General features: G+C 36.6%; 3 protein-coding genes and 1 long non-coding RNA gene across 4 annotated transcripts; 3 read left to right on the forward strand and 1 right to left on the reverse strand.

The window, feature by feature from the left end:
* Positions 1-59: 59 nt before the first annotated feature.
* Rrp5 (Ribosomal RNA Processing 5) lies at positions 60-4917 on the reverse strand. Its single transcript, XM_014236066.3, has 6 exons — positions 4738-4917; positions 3361-4678; positions 2317-3289; positions 661-2258; positions 379-544; positions 60-310 (listed from the first exon to the last, which is right to left on the reverse strand). The coding sequence occupies exons 1-6, from the start codon at positions 4816-4818 to the stop codon at positions 148-150; spliced, it is 4299 nt and encodes a 1432-aa protein (XP_014091541.3). The 5' UTR covers positions 4819-4917; the 3' UTR covers positions 60-147.
* A 280-nt stretch (positions 4918-5197) lies between these two features.
* Dis3 (exosome complex exonuclease RRP44-like protein Dis3) lies at positions 5198-8865 on the forward strand. Its single transcript, XM_036373111.2, has 9 exons — positions 5198-5358; positions 5414-5742; positions 5807-6251; positions 6311-6883; positions 6948-7444; positions 7518-7982; positions 8047-8250; positions 8307-8445; positions 8507-8865. The coding sequence occupies exons 1-9, from the start codon at positions 5305-5307 to the stop codon at positions 8762-8764; spliced, it is 2964 nt and encodes a 987-aa protein (XP_036229004.2). The 5' UTR covers positions 5198-5304; the 3' UTR covers positions 8765-8865.
* A 2194-nt stretch (positions 8866-11059) lies between these two features.
* LOC138857608 (uncharacterized) lies at positions 11060-13390 on the forward strand. The gene is made up of 3 exons (XR_011396766.1): positions 11060-11123; positions 11312-11684; positions 13141-13390. It is a non-coding gene; the product is annotated as an uncharacterized lncRNA (long non-coding RNA).
* A 643-nt stretch (positions 13391-14033) lies between these two features.
* LOC106618351 (acyl-CoA synthetase short-chain family member 3, mitochondrial) lies at positions 14034-20496 on the forward strand. Its single transcript, XM_014236069.3, has 6 exons — positions 14034-14302; positions 17993-18297; positions 18359-19044; positions 19118-19428; positions 19485-19630; positions 19854-20496. Exons 1-6 carry the CDS (start codon positions 14257-14259, stop codon positions 20373-20375), a joined length of 2016 nt encoding a protein of 671 aa, XP_014091544.1. The 5' UTR covers positions 14034-14256; the 3' UTR covers positions 20376-20496.

Raw genomic sequence — 20496 nt, forward strand, 5'->3', positions numbered from 1 at the left:
TGTATAACCCTTTTCCGATAGACTTAAGCGGTTATTTGTTATAACTTTTAACTTAAAGCTTTTAGCATACTAATATTTCTTTATTTTAATTAAACTTAAATGTAATATACTAAATTATACATGTATTCACATATGAAAGAAATAAGTTTAAAGATGCGCATTGCGTTTTACATATTCCTTAGCAATTTTCTTCACCTTCTCCACATCGGCTGCGGTGCCGAAGCTTTCTTCGAACTCCAAATATTTCTTGAAAATCGTGCGCATTTTCTTCATTGGTATCTTTTGTATGATGGCGCGCTCCAAAACGCTTCTACAGTAGATAAAATATAATGCATTTACCAAAATGTATATAAACAGTAACTTAAATAGAATACGAACCGCGCAGAATCAATCATTTCCGATTTTACCAACATATCAATGTACTGGGCCCATACATCTACACGTTTCGGATATGAGGTAACCACTTGATCCAGCAGTGTTTGCGCCATTTCATTGTTGCCATATTTGTGATTTAAATTGCCGAAAGCAACAATTGTATTGACATCTAAACGATGAAGAAATGTTGTTATTAATATAAGTGTATAAATTTATTTTAGACCATTTCTATTAAAAAATAAAAGAAAGAAAATGTTCGCCTAATTTATTTTAACCAATACTTACGTTCTCTTTCGGGCAAACAGGCCAGCGCTTTGTGCAGCAGTTGCTGCGCTCGTTCGTGCATCTCGATGCTAAAATATGCATTTGCTGCCGCACGCCAAATCTCCGGTTGTGCCTTAAACTTCTTTGTTACCAAGCTGATCATTTCAATGAGTTCCTGTGTTTTCTTGGCATCACAAAGTATCTCCAAAGCGCGTAAATACACCTTCAGTGGATCATTGTAGGTGATCGCCTCCTTTAGCACCTCGTCGAAAGCTTCTTTATTACCATAGCGCAGCTCTAAATTCAACAATGCCACCCAAATGTTAAGCTGCTCATTATTTTCACGATATGAGATGGCTTTGATGGCGCGTTGTGCAATTGCGCGTGCCTTTTCCATCTCCGCCGATTGCAGGTGATAGACCATATAGTTGATCCAGTGTTTACTGTTGTTCGGCTCGGAGAGCACTAAACGATCGAATTGATCAATACTCTCGGGCAGATGATTTGGATCGGCATATTTTGCTTCGATTTCACGCAAACGTGTTTCCTCTTCACGTTGCAATTTGAATTTCTCAGCGGCGGTTAGTTTTTTCTTCTTTTGTCCCGCTTGTACGTTGACATCTTCATCGTCCGTTACGTCGTCGTCACTGGATGCCAACGCTTTGTTGTCATTGTTCAAACGGGAGAGATCTGCATTCCAAAAATCACCGATACCGGGTAGTTTAGGTGCAGGCTTTGTCTCTGGCGTTTTTTTCGGCAGCACTTCTTCCTCATCCGTATCTGCATTATTTTCAACAATAACTATTTGATTTGGTGTTTTGTCCTCGTAAAAGAGTATATCATCGGTTTTGGCTAGCATTTTTTTCTTCTTCTTAGCCGGCATGTCGCCTTCGTCTGATACGGTTTGTTGTTTTTGTTTTTTTGTCGGCTTTTCTTGTTGCTTTTCAGCTATTTTTACTTCATTAATCGCTGGTGTTGATTTGTTTGTCGCAACAGTTTTCGCTTTCTTCAGTTTCGGTTCATTATCTAGTTCCATTTTTAGTTTACGTTTCTTCTTGATATCGTGCCACAACTTCCAGGTGTTATCCGGCACCGCAATAGGTAATTTATTATGTATAAAAGCAATTTTGCAGAAATCACCTTCCTTCAAAGTAGCGCAAGCAATATTTTCAAAATCGTTAAAATGCAGACGCAGCGGACAATAGATGAGTGGATTGGGTCCTTTCTTTAAGGAGCATACGTAGAGCTGTTCGGTTTTCAACAATACCTTGGCATTAATGCCGGTTTTGTCTACCAAATTGCTTGGTATGTGCTTCTCTTGGCTGACATGTGCAACATCAACTTGTTTATTGCTGATGTAAACCAATTCATTTGAATAGTCTACCCACAACACTAAGCACTCTTGGCTAGCACCCACTTTGGGTGGCTTGGCTTTACTAACCAATGTCGATTTGGCCACAGCTAAAACTTTGGTTTTCTCCAACTCGTACTGCCAATCATTAGTGTCAGCATTTACACCAAGGAAACGTGCCGAAACTTTGTCACCCACTTTGTGTTGCGCTATATTGAGTCCTAATTTTTTATGTGTTTTACGTAGTTCCGTTACTTCATTTAGATAACTACAGAAAAAATATATAAATTTTTGAAATTACACTTTTTGTACAATTATACACTTACTCTTCCAGATAATGCGCGCTGCTGCTTAGCTCCCCATCCCATACGTCTGTTAATTTAGCTGTCACCGTTATTGTCCTCGTGACCGGTTCTTTACCCAGCACTTTCACATAGATCACTTGCTCGGGCGTAAGCTGCACATTCGCATTTTTATGCGCATTTACAAGCAACATCTTCAAATGCACTTTCACTAATTTACCATAATTACGTATGGGTACGAACAACTCTACAATATCTTCATGCACATTCTTCACATATGCCTTCAAAATATCACCTTGTTTTATGTTTTGCCAATTGTTGGTCAAATGTGTTAGAAAATATGACACATCACGAATACTAAATATATTCTTCACAATACAAACGGCTTGCGTTTCAGTGTTTGGTGTGTATGTGCGTAATTTGGCATATACTAAATCGGGATAGTCTGAGAGTAAACGTAATGGTACTAGACCTTTCACTTCGATGGCATTCGCTTCGGGATCGTCTTCATCGAATTCATAGTCACCTTCTGGATGATAAGCGATTTTTATTTCTAAGCCCGATTCCAGTGTGTGCAAAACTGTAACGGGACATATTTCACCCAGACCGAATGTGTCATCGGCCAGTGTTAGCGTGATTTGTTCGCCATTCTTTGATAATATGCGAAATGCCATTGTCTGGCCTTCATAGAATGTATACATTTCACTACCAAGCACTGAACTCATGCGTTGTTTATATAGCATGCCTTTTATATTGTTGAAGAATTTAACCAGCATATAGTCGTCGTTACATTTTACTATGGTACCCATATAAGTGGCATTTTGACGTGCATTTGCCAGCGTGCTAAGTATCTTGCAGTGTTTCGCCAAATATTCAGGACGATTGGTTAGATACACTGTACGACGTTCTTTGTTCACAGCCAATACACGACAGCGTACTTTGGCGTTTACTTCTAGAGTTTTGGGTACGGGCGAAAGATACAACTTTTCAATGATACCTATAATTACAATAATATATGAAAATTCAAAAATATATATATATGTATGCATATCTAATATTTTTACATACCCTTAACCCGACCCACTTGCATCGTATAACCACCAACTTTAGCGTCAAGTTCCTTCACAATGGCCGTTACAAATTCACCTGCTTTTAAATCATCCAAAGCAAATATCTTTTCGTTAACTGTATTTGCATCGTCTGTACATATATAAAGTAAGTCCATTGGATCATAGTCAAGCACGCGCACTTTATGCTTTGATTTCTTAGCGTATTTGACTAAAACTTCGTCTTGATCATAGTTCCCCTTAAAGTTCGCTTTGATTGATTTATATGATAATACGCCTTTAAACTTGTTGTTCAGCACCAAAATAACGCCACCGGTGCCTAGGTGATGCACTTTAGCTGTTTCGATGATATCGCCTCGCTTATAATGTTTTTCCACAGTTTGTTCAACAGCCGATGTGCGCAGGTTTAAAGTCAGATATACCAGCTTAGTGAGTGGCATAACGTACAAAATACGCGCATTTAATGTAGAATTTATTGCATAGTCTTCTGGCAGTGCCAATGCTTCTGTCAATTGGTGTTCGTTTACATACGCTGTTAATGCTTCGTTCATTATTGTGCCTTGCAGACCATCCTTCAGTTGTTTTGTTATCGAAAATTGTATAATAGTACCGGGCAAAATGTAATCAATGTTCGGTTCAGTTTGATTCTTTATTTTCATGTTCTCCGGTTTGAGTTCCTTGCATGTACATGTACTAACTGCTTTATCAGCTGTAATTTTTTCTACTTTGAGAAAAATTAGCTCACCAACGACATGATTGGGCTGTGCTTTTTCCAATGGTACAAATGTGCGTAAACCTTTAATACCCGTTTCAATAATATAACCATGTTCTTGTACTTCTGCTATAGCACCGTTAAACACAAAACCTTTTTTCACATTATTATGCGAAAGCTCTGAGTGCACCTCATTCGGTCGCAATGACATTAATATTTGCATACGACCATGTTCGTTTTGTTTAACTTCTTGTATGCGTCCATAAACAATTTGTCCAAGATGATAAAGGTCGGTCAGTGGTTTAAAATTGTTACTAGTATCAGCTTGCTCCAGAAATTCTCTAGTTGCTTTTGTGTACGAGTCCGATATTTCCAACGCTGATACCCGCGCCGTCATGCGTCCAGGAAGGGATATACTCAGATAAAGCGGATCTTTAGCTTTTACAACACCCATTATATTCATGCCATCTTGTATGGTATCGTAATTGAGCAGTTCAGCGGACACAGATTGAATTTGTTCATTTTCTTCGTCTGCGCCGGCAATGAATTCATCATCTTTAGGTTTTTTCTTCGGTTTCTTGATTTTGGTTTGAAGTGCTCCAAAAATCTAAAGCATATGTAATTTATTTTGTGTGTGCATGGACTTTTGAAACTTGCTTTACTTACAATGTTTTCTTTCACTTCCACTGGCTTACTTTCTTTTGGTGTGATTCCGCCTCGCGGAAAGCTCTTCTCCACAATAACCATTTTTTATATTTTAGCAATATATATTGTACAAAAATCAATCAATTAATTTGGAAATAATTGAACAGTGAAGTATGAAAATAAAATGCGTTAAAAGTAGTGAGAATGAAACACACGTGTGGTCAGGAACAGTGTTGTTTCTTTATGACTAGGGGAATTTTCTGATTTGACTAAAGTCATTTTCAATCACGAATTCGTGATTAAAAATTTTAAAATAAGCAAAAGTTTTAGTTTTATCAATAAAAATATTAATGCATATAATATGTGGGCATGAAATAATAAATCAATAACAATATTTACAAGCTATAATTCTGTTCCAACTATATTTAAAAGCCCTTTAGAAAGTTATAGTGAGTTGACAATATTGCACCTAAAAAACATATGGTTTTTAGTCGAAGTTTTGTTGTTTTTCCACATGTTTGCCTCTTACCCGTTGTAAATTAGTGTTGAAAGTTTTTATTAATTAAAACAAAAGTTTCCTACGCCAAAATGCAGACAATACGCGAATTCACGCGTAAAACGAAGCGTGGTAACATTTTAAAGGTATGGAACAAACGATTACACATTACAAATAAACACTAATTAACTGTATTATTAGATCGTGCGTGAGCATTATCTTCGTGATGATTTGGGTTGTGGCGCCCAGATCTGTATGAATTGTGTGCAGGATGAAACATCTGTGGCCTTGTTGCCAGAGCGCAATGTAAAAAGCACGATATTTCCCTTTCCTCATTATTTAGTCTTGGACACAAATGTTGTGCTTAACCAAATTGATGTACTGGAAGAGGATGCAATATCCAATGTGATTGTACTCTCGACAGTGCTGAGTGAAGTGAAGCATAATAGTAGCGCTGTTTATAAGCGATTCCGGGAAGTTGTGCAGCATAAGCCGCGCGGTTTCTATGTGTTTGTGAACGAGCACCACAAGTAATTTCGTTTTTTTTTTTATTGTTACACATTCTTTAGAATAATGTGCATATATTTATTGAAGGGATACATATGTGGAACGTGAGCCCGGTGAGAGTGCTAACGATCGTAATGATCGTGCTATTCGAAAAGCAACACTATGGTATGATCAACATCTAGAAGAGGCGCAAAATAGTCGCGCAATGCAAAAGTCAGGACGGCCGCGCACCAGAGTTGTTATGATCACTGATGATGTTGGCAATAGAGAGCGTGCTGAAAAGGATGGTATATTGGTAGCTAGTGCTGAGGAGTATGTAAAATCGCTAACAGACTTTCCTATGTTAATTGATAAATATGCGCGCAAGAGTTTTGAAAGTGATAAAAAATCGTTGCCTATATTCCCCACGCACTTAAGTGTTAACGAAATACATGATGGGATTAAAGCGAAAAAGCTTTTGCAGGGTTCGTATCAAGCGTCACGTGAAAATTACTTAGAGGGAGCCGTATCTGTTGAAGGTTATGAGCATCCGGTATTTTAATATGCTCCTTAATTTATTCATATAACACTTACCGGTTTGTCAAATTACAGGTACTAGTACAAGGTCGTGAAGCGCTTAATCGTGCTGTTGATGGTGATATTGTCGCGATCGAACTTTTACCACAGGAAGATTGGACGGCACCAAGTGAAATCGTATTAGAAGAGGGTGCCGATGAAGATCCTGGGGATAATGTGGAACGCACTGAAAAAGAAAAATCTGTATTTGAGAAGAGTCTCACAAAATCTGATGAAGTACGACCCACCGGCAAGGTAGTTGGTATTATACGTCGTAAATGGCGTCAATATTGCGGTATTTTACAACCTAGTTTGCTGGAGAACGCATCACGCCATTTATTCGTACCGGCAGATCGTAAAATTCCACGCATACGCATAGAAACACGTCAGGCGGAACAACTACAAAATAAGCGCATAATTGTCGCTATCGATTCCTGGCCACGCAACTCGCGTTATCCGCATGGTCACTTTGTACGCAGTCTTGGTCCGCTAGGTGATATGAATACCGAAAATGAAGTGATCTTGCTAGAACACGATGTGCCGCACAGCAAGTTCTCTGAAGAAGTATTAAGTTTTCTACCAAAAATGCCTTGGGTTATAACGGAGGAGGTAGGTTTATCGAAATATTTTTATTTTTAACTATTTTCGAATATAAGTTTTTATTGCGCTACAGGACTACGCACAGCGCGTCGATTTACGCGATTTATATATATGCTCTGTGGATCCACCAGGCTGCACAGATATTGATGATGCTCTTCATTGCCGCGAACTGCCAAACGGTCGTTTAGAAGTGGGTGTACACATCGCTGATGTAAGTCACTTTATACGGCCGGGGAACGCGTTGGACAATGAGGCAGCAGCACGTGGTACCACTGTTTATTTGGTAGGCAAACGTATAGATATGGTGCCGGAACTTTTGAGTTCCAATTTATGTTCGCTAGTAGGTGGCGTGGAACGTTTTGCATTTTCCTGTGTTTGGGAACTGGATAATGAGGCGAATATAGTAGCTAAACGCTTTCACAAGAGTGTAATCAAATCTAAAGCGGCAATGACATACGAACAGGCACAAATTATAATCGATGACGCTACACAGCAAACGGAAATCGCCAAATCTCTGCGACACCTCAATAGATTAGCGAAAATATTAAAAAAGCGACGTATGGATAATGGGTAAGAATTTTTATTAAACATTATTGAGCATACATATATACATATATATATATATATATATTCTACTCTACAGCGCTTTGGTGTTGGCCTCACCTGAGATACGCTTCCAGGTGGATAGCGAAACGCATGAACCACTCGAAGTGGAAGCGAAACAAGTGCGTGAAACCAATTCCATGGTTGAAGAGTTTATGTTGCTGGCAAATTGCACCGTGGCCGAGCATATATGTGCAGAATTTCCCGAATGCGCTATGCTACGTCGACATCCGCGTCCTGCACCGAGCAATTTTGAGCCGCTCATTAAAGCAGCGAGTCATCAAGGTTTTGAAATTAAAACCGATACGGGTTTAGAGTTGGCCAGCTCATTGGATGCTTGCGTGAAACCGGATAACGTATACTTTAATACGATGATACGTATTCTGACCACACGTTGCATGATGCAGGCAGTGTACTTTATCAGTGGCACACTGCAGCCGGAAGAATTCTTCCATTACGGTTTGGCCACACCTATTTATACCCACTTCACATCGCCAATTCGTAGGTGTGTATTGCAAAATATACTTTAGTAACAACTGTTCAAATAGAAATATTGTATATATTTTCAGATACTCGGATATCATTGTACATCGGCTATTAGCTGCTTCTATTGGCTCTGATAGCACATATGCCGATTTGTTGGATAAGAAGTTGAATGAAGAGTTATGTCATAATCTAAATTATCGCCACAAGATGGCGCAATATGCGGGACGCGCATCTGTAGCGTTGAATACGCATTTGTTTTTCCGCGGCAAAACACAAGACGAAGAAGGGTGAGCATACCTTGACATGCAGATGTGAATTTGAAACTAATTTTTTGCATTTACAGTTATGTGTTGTTTGTACGTAAGAATGCATTGCAAGTGCTCATTCCCAAATTCGGTTTGGAGGGCACCGTTTATCTAAACTCCTTATCCGGAGACAAAAAGTCCACACGAGGCGATGTAATATTCACGTTTAACGAAGAGGTGAGCCCAAATTCACTATTATATATCTTTTAAATATTAAATATCGTTACTTTGCCTAAAGGACTACACACAACGTTGCGGTGATGTCGTTTTCCATGCGTTTGATCCAGTGACTGTGCGCTTGAGTTTAGATTCGCGCAATGTTCAACATGAAAAACTCGTTTTTCAATTGGTTAAACCATACATCAAAGGATTCAGCGCTGAATTGACGGCAGAGCAGAGTGGCGATGTGGAAATGGTGGATGCAGCGGCGGCAAATGCCGCAGATGGTGTTCCGCCACAAAAGAAGAGCAAAAAATCGCAAAAGAAAAAGAAATAATTATTTTTAGAGTCGAATAAAGGTTTTTTTTTTACCAATAAACAAAAGTCGCTCCGATGCTACTTCGGTATTGTGTTTGCGCTTTAATATAATAAAACTAATTATGCCTTTAGCATTGTCTACAAGTGAAAGGCAGGAAACTCTTGTTGTTGTTGTAGAGATAGAAAATATTCCTTATTTTATTTTTTTTGATAATGATGGTGATTAGAACATTCCTAGACTGGATATGAATTCGGAGACGTTCCATTTACACAGACCCGCCTGTCGCAGGGACCAGCAAATGAAAATATTTATGTGAAAAGATTGGTATTAAATATGGGTGTACTTATATAATGTAACATCGTAAGGTGTACATCTAGTCAATTGTGTCTTCCCTCCTTCACTAAGATTCATTTAGCCCCAGCATCCGGATAAATTCCAGGATCGTGCTTGGGGTGAGTGGGGGCTCTATGCTGCAAAATGTTAACTCTAGAATTTTACTCATACTCCTGTAGAGTGCTACCTATACCAAAACCCGGTGGACCCGGACTTGGCTGTTGATCTTCTCTACGCATTTCTGAGCCAATAGCGATTTGATCTCGTAAGACGCGTGTTACCTGACTGGCGAAAACATCTGAACTAGATTATTGAGCGGAAAGAAAATCATATGAAAAAAGTCACAAAATTTAACCAACTATAACCGATGACTGGAGTGAATGAAATAGTAATTCTTAAGAGCCGACATATGATGTTAATAAAAAAAACGTAAATGTTAGTTTTGATTGTCTGAGTCTTGCCGGTTGCAATAGGATCCTACTTTTTTCAAAGATGGGACAGTTTTCGGTCCGGTCGATCTCAAGAAGTTGCGAATAAGAGACATCAACTTGAAGTTCCGACAACCGGTACATTGCCAAGAATCAATGAAATGAGTTTAGCATTTGAAGACTCACAACCTCTTAACTCAGTTCTTGTCAATGGGCGAATCCCTCAACAAGCATATGCACAGTATTAGACATGAACCTGAACAGAATACAAACTACAGTAGCCCTTGTATAACCTGGGTAGTGCAGCAGATAAAATTTCAGTTTTCCCTGGTTGACCCTTCGTTAACCCACTTATGCTACTGGCTATCTGTTTTGAGAACCTAACCACTCTTACACCAACAATGGAAACCTTATTTTTTCTAGGGCTCAACGAATTGGTAATAAAAGGATATATAAAGTTGGAGAATAAGTATGCTGTCATCATCATTAAGTTGAAATCAAACAACTTTAGTACCTAAATATGGGTAAATATAATTTTTGTAAAAATAAATTTGAAAATTTTATATACTTTTGGAACTCAGTCATAATGGGATGATCAAATAATTCTCTGGTGTGTTCCAATGGATCACGTAACGATGCAAAATCCGAAGGGGATTAGGCTCAAATAATGTCACATCCTTCACATTGATTGCAATTAAAAGTAAGATCGCGGAAGTCTATCTATATTAGTATAATATAATAATTTACCTATCAAAATATTTTGAGATTTGGCGTGATGCTCATATGAATAGTAGCTTTACCGATCCCAAATAGACATAAATATGCATAGATGTACATATGTATATAGGTATGGTCGAGCCTTTAGAAAATTGCATATTCGCATATCTTATATATGTATATCCCTATATACATACGCGTACATACCTGCACACATATATAAGTCACTAGTAGCAAATAAATATTTTACAAATTCTGAAAATATACACTTCCACATATATGCACATAAGTATTAAAAAAAAAATTTATATGCATTTTTATGCCTAATCAAAAACACTACTAAAGCAATAAGACTTCGCTTCAGTGCACAGTGGCCAAAAATCAAAAAAATCCATCTTCGAATTTTCGGTCAAAATGTTTACAACTTGCCTCTAAATGGTCGAATCTTCTTATTTGCAAACCGGTTTTCGCTGAAAATCTAACGGTACTTTCTAAAAATTGTATTAAAAGCATGAACACATGTTTATTTTCAAAGCGCATCCGAGCTTCGGGGAAATATTTCGAATCAAGAGCGCACAACAAACTGGTCTGGTAATTGTACAGGTAAATAAACTAAATATATTTTTTATGGATTTTGAAGTTAAAGGTAATTACTTTATCTTATGAAATTAAGACTAAACTGATTTGTGTTTTTTGTGAAATTATTGTTTTATGTCACCTACTTATGTATTTGTTTATTTTTGGAACTTTTTTGTGCGACTTCAATTTGTTTATATAAAGTTGTAACTGCGTTCCCCTAAGATTCCTTCTTAAGTTTATTTTATATTGTCTTTATCAGAGTCTTAAGGTAATAAAAATGTAAACGTTATGTGCGGAAATTTGCGGATGTATTTGTAATCGTCAAAATACTAATGCCTTCTTATTTTTTTTTCCTCTTTCGTAATTGTTTACAGTTTTCACTGTTCATTTAATTAATATTATTTAAAACAATTTAAATTATGCTGTATTTGTTTTCAATTTTTGATTTCATTCTCAAAGGCGATTCGTATCAGTGTGTGCTTTCAAGACTGCATATTTTTAATTTAAGGTGCATAAAAATGGATAGCAATGCAAAGAAGTTAGAGAAAATGGTCGACGTTGTTCAATATGATATTGAGAATAATGGTTGTATACCTGAATTGAAGGAAGTTTTTATAACGATTGGCTGCATACATAAGTGAAAAAAATTGAAATGAGTCCGCTGTTTCTGCTTTGCGCAATGAACGTCAAATGCAAAAAAAACAAGATACCGAGAGATTATTTCTGTAGACGAATCTCATGCTGAAGTCGAATCAAGTTGCAAAGTTTATTAGACAATACAGCATCGAACATATTGGAGCTTCAAGGGAATGTAGTCGAATCAACCACGGGTGATTCAATTTGAATTGGAAAATGGTGATTTGATGGAAGTACAGCTCATAGTGAGTACAAAAAAAAATTTCAAATAATGATTTTGAAGACAAAAACTTATTTGTTACATAATACGTATCTCTTCAACTAATTTCAAAAAGTAACCATACAATAATTTGGAAAAATCGCCGGCTTTCATCAACACGTTCGTTTTCAGTTTTAATTCCGAGAACTTTAATTCCGATCATTCAATTTGTATGTCAGCTATACGATATAGTGATCTGATCTGGAAAATTTCTGCGGAGAATACACTGCTGCCTTAAATAATAATAAATGCCAAATTTCGTGAAGACACCTCGTTAAATGAAAGAGTTTTCCATACAAGCACTTGATTCCGATTGTTCAGTTTGTATGGCAGCTATATGCTATAGTGGTATATATAAGCAGCCAGACGAACATGGCTTAATCAACTCAGCTCATCATGCTGATCATTTATGTATTATATATATTTTATGTCTCCGAAGTTTCCTCCGAAGCCCTGTTAAGGCTATAAAATAGAGACAACCAAACTCTCAATTGAAGAGGAATAATATTTTAAGGTCAGAAAATAGATAAATTTAAGCCGACAGAATTATTTATATATAACAGAAAGATATTTGTTGAATATAGTTCACAATTGAAGATGGTGGATGGCAAAGTATGCAACGCCTTAAATGAATCATCCTCTTCCAAATATTACATATGTGGGGAAAATCCAAAGGATCTGAATAACTTGTCTAAATGTTTAAAGCAAGACGTGAACAGAGATCGTTCAACGATGCGATTTTTGTAAACACCAAATTGGCTTCCAAAATTACAGAACCTAATGAAAACCTCATCCATCGTTGTGCTACTACTTGTATATTTCAAGCTATTGCCTCGGGTTACATGATTAATTTGGACAAATTTAATGAATTCGCCCTTGACACTACCAGAGAGTTGATCCAAGAGTATCCATATTACTATTTGCCGGCTACGGTCCATAAGGTTTTAATTCATGGATCTGATGTGCTAGAGCATGCACTTGTATCAACTGGATAGCTTTCGGAGGAAGCTGCAGAGTCGAGCAATTAGTTATTAAAGAGTTGTAGACTCAATGAAACCCACAAAATTGAGTCATGCATTATAATAAACTCCGACATGTTGAATTCACTTCTTTTACGTTCGGATCCATTTATAACTGGACAAAAGATGATTAATTAATGTTACTTCATCTGTGTACGACGTACTAGAGGATACATTATAAATTTTTGGTATATTATTACAATGAGTGTTGAATAGCTGGGTAAATTTTAATGCATTAAATTGGTTTATAATTTGCCTTTTTCCTACATGATTTTTTATGATATGAAAGTAATAAAATTTGGTGTGTAGCATTCTTTTGATATTTCTATGTTACAATGCGAAAATTGGCGATAACGGACTACAGCTACGCCTACTTCCCATATAACAAAATTTTTAATTCTATTTGATTCTCTCACTTTCTAGTATAAAAATCAAGCAAAAATTAATGTATCGGCATTAAACTTTCCACGAATAATGTCTTTAAAGTAACCCACCTTATGACCAAATCGAAAGCAAAACTGTTCAAGCCCCTAGGTACCGAATATGTGGACGCCATACATTTAGTTGACTTTTTACCGAAAGTATATTTGTGCCTAAAATGGATAAAATTGAGTGACAACTTGACCCCATATAAATAATATCAGGATTTTTCGAACATCCGGCTTACTTTACTCCATGTGATTGATGTTGTTGTGTGAGGTACGTTAATTAAAACCTTTGAGCATTTTATTAGTCTCTGGCATGTTAGTATTATGTGATATTGGCAAAATTGATAAAATCGGGCCAATACTACCATTAACTACCATGTACTACATATAATATTTTTTTTTATTCTAACAAGTTTAATGCCGAATATGTCGGTCCGTGAGTATTATTTTAACATAACTATGCTTCAAACTCTGTTCTCGAGTATACCTGAGCAATGTCAAAATTAATGCAATCACGTCCCTTTTTTATCGCCAATATACCACGTAAAATATTTTCGGTTTTACACCTGTCCTTTTAGATCTTTAAGTGAAATTAAGTGGGAAAGTTTTCTTAAAAAATTATGTGGTTTTAAAATATGTTTTTATATGCAATTTTATGCCTAATTAAAAACACTACTAAAGCATTAATACTTCACTCCAGTGGGGAAACTTGCATTGAAACAATGTAAATTTTATTTGTGTTTTTTATTCCGAAGTTAGTATAATTATTCACATAACCCTATTACTTATTTAAATGCGTTGTATGTGTGTGTTTGTTAAAAATCACTTTTCCCGCGACGCTCTTCTTCTTCTTTTATTTATACATTGCTTATGAATGCATAAGTGTTTTAAAACTCGAATTCAGTTTGACTTGAGCAACTCAAGACAACGGCTGTGTGTGGAATTGAAAACCGAAAAAGAAGGAGCATCGAAGGGAAAAGTGCCTTAGGCAAAGTGAAAAAGGATCAATCAAGGATATTAATTAAAATTAAAGTGTATCAAAACTTATTTAAGCAAATATTCGATTTCTCCGAGCATTTAAATAACGGTTTATCAATTCAAAGCAAATATAATGGCTGGCGATAAAGCACACAAAAGTAACCTTAACACTTTGCAGGGTAAGTTCTATAAACGCACATACACCGAGTAACTTTAAATCTACACACATAATTAATACTTAAATTATGCCTATAAACTAGATCACAGTTTTAAAAAAGGGTAATTAAAGCGGTTAACTATTTAATTGCCGGCAACAAGCATGTGAAGAGTGTGAAGTGACAGATGGCAGTAATACACATTAAGAGTGATAAATCACTGTTCAATTGAAAATCCGAAACAGTCGGAACGTACAAAAACAAGATTTTACTACATCATATTAGTTACTTTTTAGGGATAGTAAGCACAACTGGATTAAGAAAATCGGTTAAAAATGAAATGATATATTGTACTTAAGGAAAATATCTTATCTATGATGCCTGAGGACAACTGTTCATAAGTTAAATTCCGCCAAAATTAACAAGCAAAATTTTTCAGTGTAGTTATTTTAATATGTCACATGTAATCCTTTGGCAGGTTCTTCTATAAGTTTTTGCAATATTTCGAGAATCGTCCTCACTTTACCATACTTTACTACACTTCACACTAAACGCAGAAACCAAAAATGTCTGAAAAGTCTGGTACAGAGTTGCGTTATAAACTCTGTCGAAGATAATTATTAAACAACATTCGATAATGGAAGATCGAAATCCTGTAAACATGAATATTTGAGTAGTGGAAGATTTTGGTAAAAAAGTGTAAGCTTTGAAAATATGCCTCGGCAGAATTTGAACTAACTCCCGACGCATTGCGTGTTAATCGAGTAAAAAGTATATAGTATTATTGCAAGATTTTTCCAGAAAATCTCGGGATCATGTAATCTAATTCAAGCTAATGTTTCACTGGCTTTATTGGAGCGTGATAACACCAGAGCAGTACATCCATTTACAGCTGATGCGGATCCGAAGCGATCCAAGCGACATGGCGCAGCTTTGAGTCGTTTACGATATGACTCGGGTATTTTGTTTTTTGCTGGAATGTTTGACATAGTTAAGACCGGAACATATGGTTAATTGCCGCTCGCTGACAAAAAAGTAAAATATGTATATTTTTCAAGCCGCTCGAAAACTGCTGAACTTATTTGATTAACTGTTTAGATTAAAATATGCAGTTAGTTTTAATTTTTTGATTGAAATGTGAGTTTTTGTTTGATAATTTTGTTTTTGTTTAGAAAGGTTAAAGGTTTGTTCATTTAGAATCTGAAACTGCTTTTAGCTAAACAACGGGTGACCATCTATATACATATGCACTAGTGACTCTAGCTAAAAAATGTACATATGTATATACGGGTGTTTGCATGATTTAGTAAGCTAATATAAAGGCATAATTAACCAACAAATTAATTATTCAGACGTTTTACAATTTACCTATGTGGAATTTAAACGATTGACCTATGCACAGACGTCACGTCGAAGGGTGACAAAACATACACCGTTTTACACCGTTATCATATTTTTTGAAATTCATATCGTTTGCGTACCACATGTTTCGTAAGCGATTTCGGCTGTCATAATAAACTGCAAACCCTATGCTTAAGCAATATATATTTCGATAATTAATATTAAACTAATAAATTACTCGTATTTATTGAGATAAGACAGGGAGTACGAGTATGTTGTGTAAATAAATGGTCTACTGTCACTTTAGAAATTCTCGTACTTTTGAACAGCTACGGGCCTTAATGGATTTTATGCTCTCAAAAACTTTTCTTGATTCAATATTTCTCGTCCCTTGATGTTAGATTTGAGGTTGTGAGGCTTTTTTTGAAATTGTTGTGTATACTCACAACAATTAATAGTTGTTGTTGAAACAACATAAAACATTTTCATAATAGTTAACGTTAATTTCTTGTTCTTTATCCTTATGGGTATAAATGTTGGTATGCTCCGGTGATGAAGACCTGAACAACATATTGAAAGTTGATAAATGAAATGCGAAGGCTACAATAGAGCAACATTGAACTTGGATTTAACTAAACGAAAACACATGTGATAAGTATAGTCCACCATACCGTGTTCCATAGTTGTAGGAAGCTGCAAGTGAAGCGGATTCTTATACCGGCCGATGTAAAGCATAAAAAAAATTATTACTAGCGACCGTCTATTTTATGTTGCCGTTCATTTTAACTTCTGAGTGAACTTAAGTAACTTAACTTTTTTTCTTAAGTTTAATATGTAGTAGCATATAATATATGTCTACATACAGATTGTTTTTTTTAGACATGTGGTTTTTAAGAAAAATCAAACGCATATAATTTAATGTTAGTGCTAAGAATATAGCTTTATTATAAAGATATAGGTTTGAAATTATGTTTTAAAAATGATTTCGGCTAAGCGATAACTGTGCTGCTGCTGGCAAGTATAAATTTCAGCCGAGAGGTAAAATTTTTAACCACTTTTTGCGGCAATTGGAGTCGTACGTCAGCAATAACGCGTCAATCGTTTCGGGTTTATCTGCGGAGACATAATATTATAAAACATAGTCTAGCGGCGTTAAATCGTACGATCTTGGATGTCACGCCACAGGCCCACGATGCGAGATAATGCGCTCACCAAAAGTTACCTTCAATAAATTGATTGTTTTGTTAGCTGTATGGCATGTAGCGTCATCTTGTTGGAATCAAGGTCATCCACATCAACATCCTCCAATTCAGGCAAGAAAACGTCATTAATAATGGCTCTATAGCTTTCCCCGTGGACTGCAACATTATAGGCGGCTCCAATTGTTGCCTGCGGTGGATGGATGGAGAATTATTTTGATAATAAATTTGCACGAATTACAAACGTTAATACGGAATATGTCTGTTCACTATGAAATGTCAAACCAAGCTGAGTATAAATCAAGTTAACAGCTGTCAAAAACACAAAAAAGTATTGCATTGTTTAAATATCTGTAATAACGGTTAGATAGAAATTCGGTGAAAAAACTTATGTTGCCAGTAAGCATTTTACAATTACACAATTAAAGAAAATATGAACTTTTAGAAATTGTAATTAAACAAAAAATCATTTGTATATCCGAAATGGAAAATAAAATGGCATATCATCGTCTTCTATGTCGCCGTATTCTACATACTTATGTATGTATTCGTTTGTTTATATAAAACTGTAGGAATGTTGAAACATTAACCTTTCTTGTTTCGCTTTTAAAAAATATAAATCGTTTAGTGAATTTATGTAATATTGTACATTTAATACAATACTCCAAAGTGCACCAACAAATGGACATATTTCTCTTCCGTCATTTGAATTCAATTAAAAAAACTTGCATAATGCGAAGAGCCGCGGTAAAAAAGGAACACATTTAATCATTTCTTAAACGAATACATAATTTTTTTTTGGATTACCTTTTTATTCAATAAGCGAATTCAATTAGAAACGGCTAATGAACTCCCGAACTCGTAATTGAATTCTGATGTCCTACTATAAACCATAAATTACTCACACTTTATACGAACGCCTTACCTTTATTTACATTTTGCCACAAACAGTGGATCTTAATACTGCTGTTATAGCGGCAGAAACCATTCCCTATATTTTGAGCAATCTGTCGATTTGGCGGTCTTTGGTCGGATAATAATCGGTGTCCGTTTTGGTTACGTTAAATCGCTTGTCGTGGGAATGGAAACTTACTCCTCCTGTTGGTGGATGAGAGTAACTGTTTAAATATTATTTTGATTAAAAATAAAAAAAATTGCATTGGTTATTTTTCAGGTGAACTACTAAGTGACGCACACGATCCAGTGTATATGGATGCCTATAACCGGTCCATTTCGAATCCTGAAGAATTTTGGAGTGATCTTGGACGCTTAATCGATTGGCACAAGCCATGGGATCGTGTTATGGATAATAGAAATCCACCATTTACGAAGTGGTATTGTGGTGGTTATGTAAATGCTTGCTATAATGCTGTGGATCGACATGTACTCAATGGTAATGGCAATAAAGTGGCGCTTATATACGATAGTCCATTGACGAATACTATACGTCATGTCACCTACCAAGAGCTTTATGATGAGGTACTTTATACCATTTTATCTACTGCTGTTATGTACTTTAAATTATTTTTAATACTGTTAGGTCTCAGCTTTTGCTGGCGGTCTCGCAAGTTTAGGATTGCAGAAAGGCGATCGCGTCGTTATCTACATGCCACTGATACCAGAAGCAATTGTCGCTATGTTGGCCACGGTGCGACTTGGTGCTGTGCACTCTGTGGTATTTGGTGGCTTCGCTGCCAATGAACTTTGTATGCGTATTGAACATGCTGAACCGAAATTTATACTTTCGGCGAACTGTGGTGTCGAACCTCGTAAGGTTGTACCCTATTTAGACATATTGCATGCGGCTGTCGAAATGTCAAAATGGAAACCAATTTGTAATATCGTACACATACGCGAAAATATTTTGCGGAGCGGTAATTTGGATTGGAAAACTGATATGTTGTGGGAGACGGTACAACATTTAGGTCAACCAATCGATTGTGTGCCCGTCGAGGCTAATGATCCGCTCTACATACTCTACACCTCGGGTACTACGGACAAACCGAAGGGTGTGCAGCGACCAACCGGTGGACATTTGGTGTCACTGATGTATACGATTCAAAAGATCTACGGCCTTAGTCCGTCTGATGTGTGGTGGGCTGCCTCGGACTTGGGTTGGGTTGTTGGACATTCCTATATGTGCTATGGTCCACTATTACTTGGCGCAACAAGCGTTATGTATGAGGGCAAACCAGATCGTACACCTGATCCGGGCCAGTACTTCAGGTGTGCCACAATAAAAAATATAATATGGACATTGCAGTCACAAGGTTTATATTAATAAATCGTTCTTTTACAGAATTATAGAACAACATCGCGTCAATGCGCTCTTTTCTGTGCCAACTTCTTTCCGTGTTATACGTCGTGTTGATCCAGATGTTATATATGGACAAAAGTATTCTCTTAAATCTCTGCGTAACATATTCATTGCTGGTGAACACTGCGATATCGAGACAAAAAACTGGATAGAACGTGTTTTTAAAGTTCCAGTATTGAATCATTGGTGGCAAACCGAGTCGGGCTCGCCAGTTACTGCGACTTGTACCGGTTTTAAACACAGCCTGAACCCGCCAAAGTACACAACTGGTTTGCCATACCTTGGCTATAATAGTAAGTAAAAAATATTAGTTTTTCTTTACCATAGAAATTCATCTAGTATCCTCCAGTTAAGGTCCTAAAACCCGACGGTGAAGAATGTGAGACCGCGAAGTTGGGTCGCATCGCTTTGAAATTGCCGCTTCCGCCTGGATTCATGTCGACACTTTATAAAAATGACGTACTCTTCAAGAAAACTTATTTCCAGAAATATCCGGTAAGGCAATGTTGAAAACAAATGTTAATTAAGTAACTTAACTTTGATAAAAACTAAGGTACTTTTAAAGCTCCCAATATTCTGTCTCAATAATACATTAACTTAAGAATAATGTTAGATATCAAGCTGAGAACTACAAATATCTTAAATTTTGGGGAAATATTTTCCACAGTTGTTAAGTTATAATTTGTTTGTTATTTTCTCGTTTCTACTTTCATCCCAGGGCTACTACGATACAATGGATGCTGGTTATAAGGATGAAAATGATTATATTTTTGTAACGGCACGTGATGATGATGTCATCAATGTCGCTGGTCATCGTATTTCAACATCAAGTTTAGAAGATGCGGTTTTACGTCATCCCGATATAGTTGACGCCGCTGTATTTGGTGTGCCCGAAGCGACCAAAGGGCAGGTACCACTTTGTCTTTATATACCCAAGGATAATAGTAAGAGGACTGGTGCGAAACTCTCGTTAGAAATCGTTAAAATTATACGTGATGTTGTTGGGCCTATCGCCGCTTTTCGCTTAGTGGCGCCCGTGGAGGCATTACCACGTACACGGTCGGGCAAGACAATGCGTCGGGTAATGGCAGATTTTGCAAAGAATCAGTTGGTAGAAATACCGTCTACAATTGAAGATCCGACAGTGTTTGCTGGCTTGCGACGAGCATTACAAACTTTGGGTTACGCAATGAATGCGCCGGATCCTACGTTGACTACTAAAACGAGTTCTGAGAATTGAAGGGATTTAGCGGTAACAAGAAATTAGTACATACCTAACATATGTACTGTTATTTTAAAGGTTATTGTATATTTATATATATGGTAATGTAGAACGAATATAAAATTGACTACGAAGTCGA

Source organism: Bactrocera oleae, chromosome 2 (genome assembly GCF_042242935.1).
Source record: "Bactrocera oleae isolate idBacOlea1 chromosome 2, idBacOlea1, whole genome shotgun sequence".
NCBI lineage: Eukaryota > Metazoa > Arthropoda > Insecta > Diptera > Tephritidae > Bactrocera > Bactrocera oleae.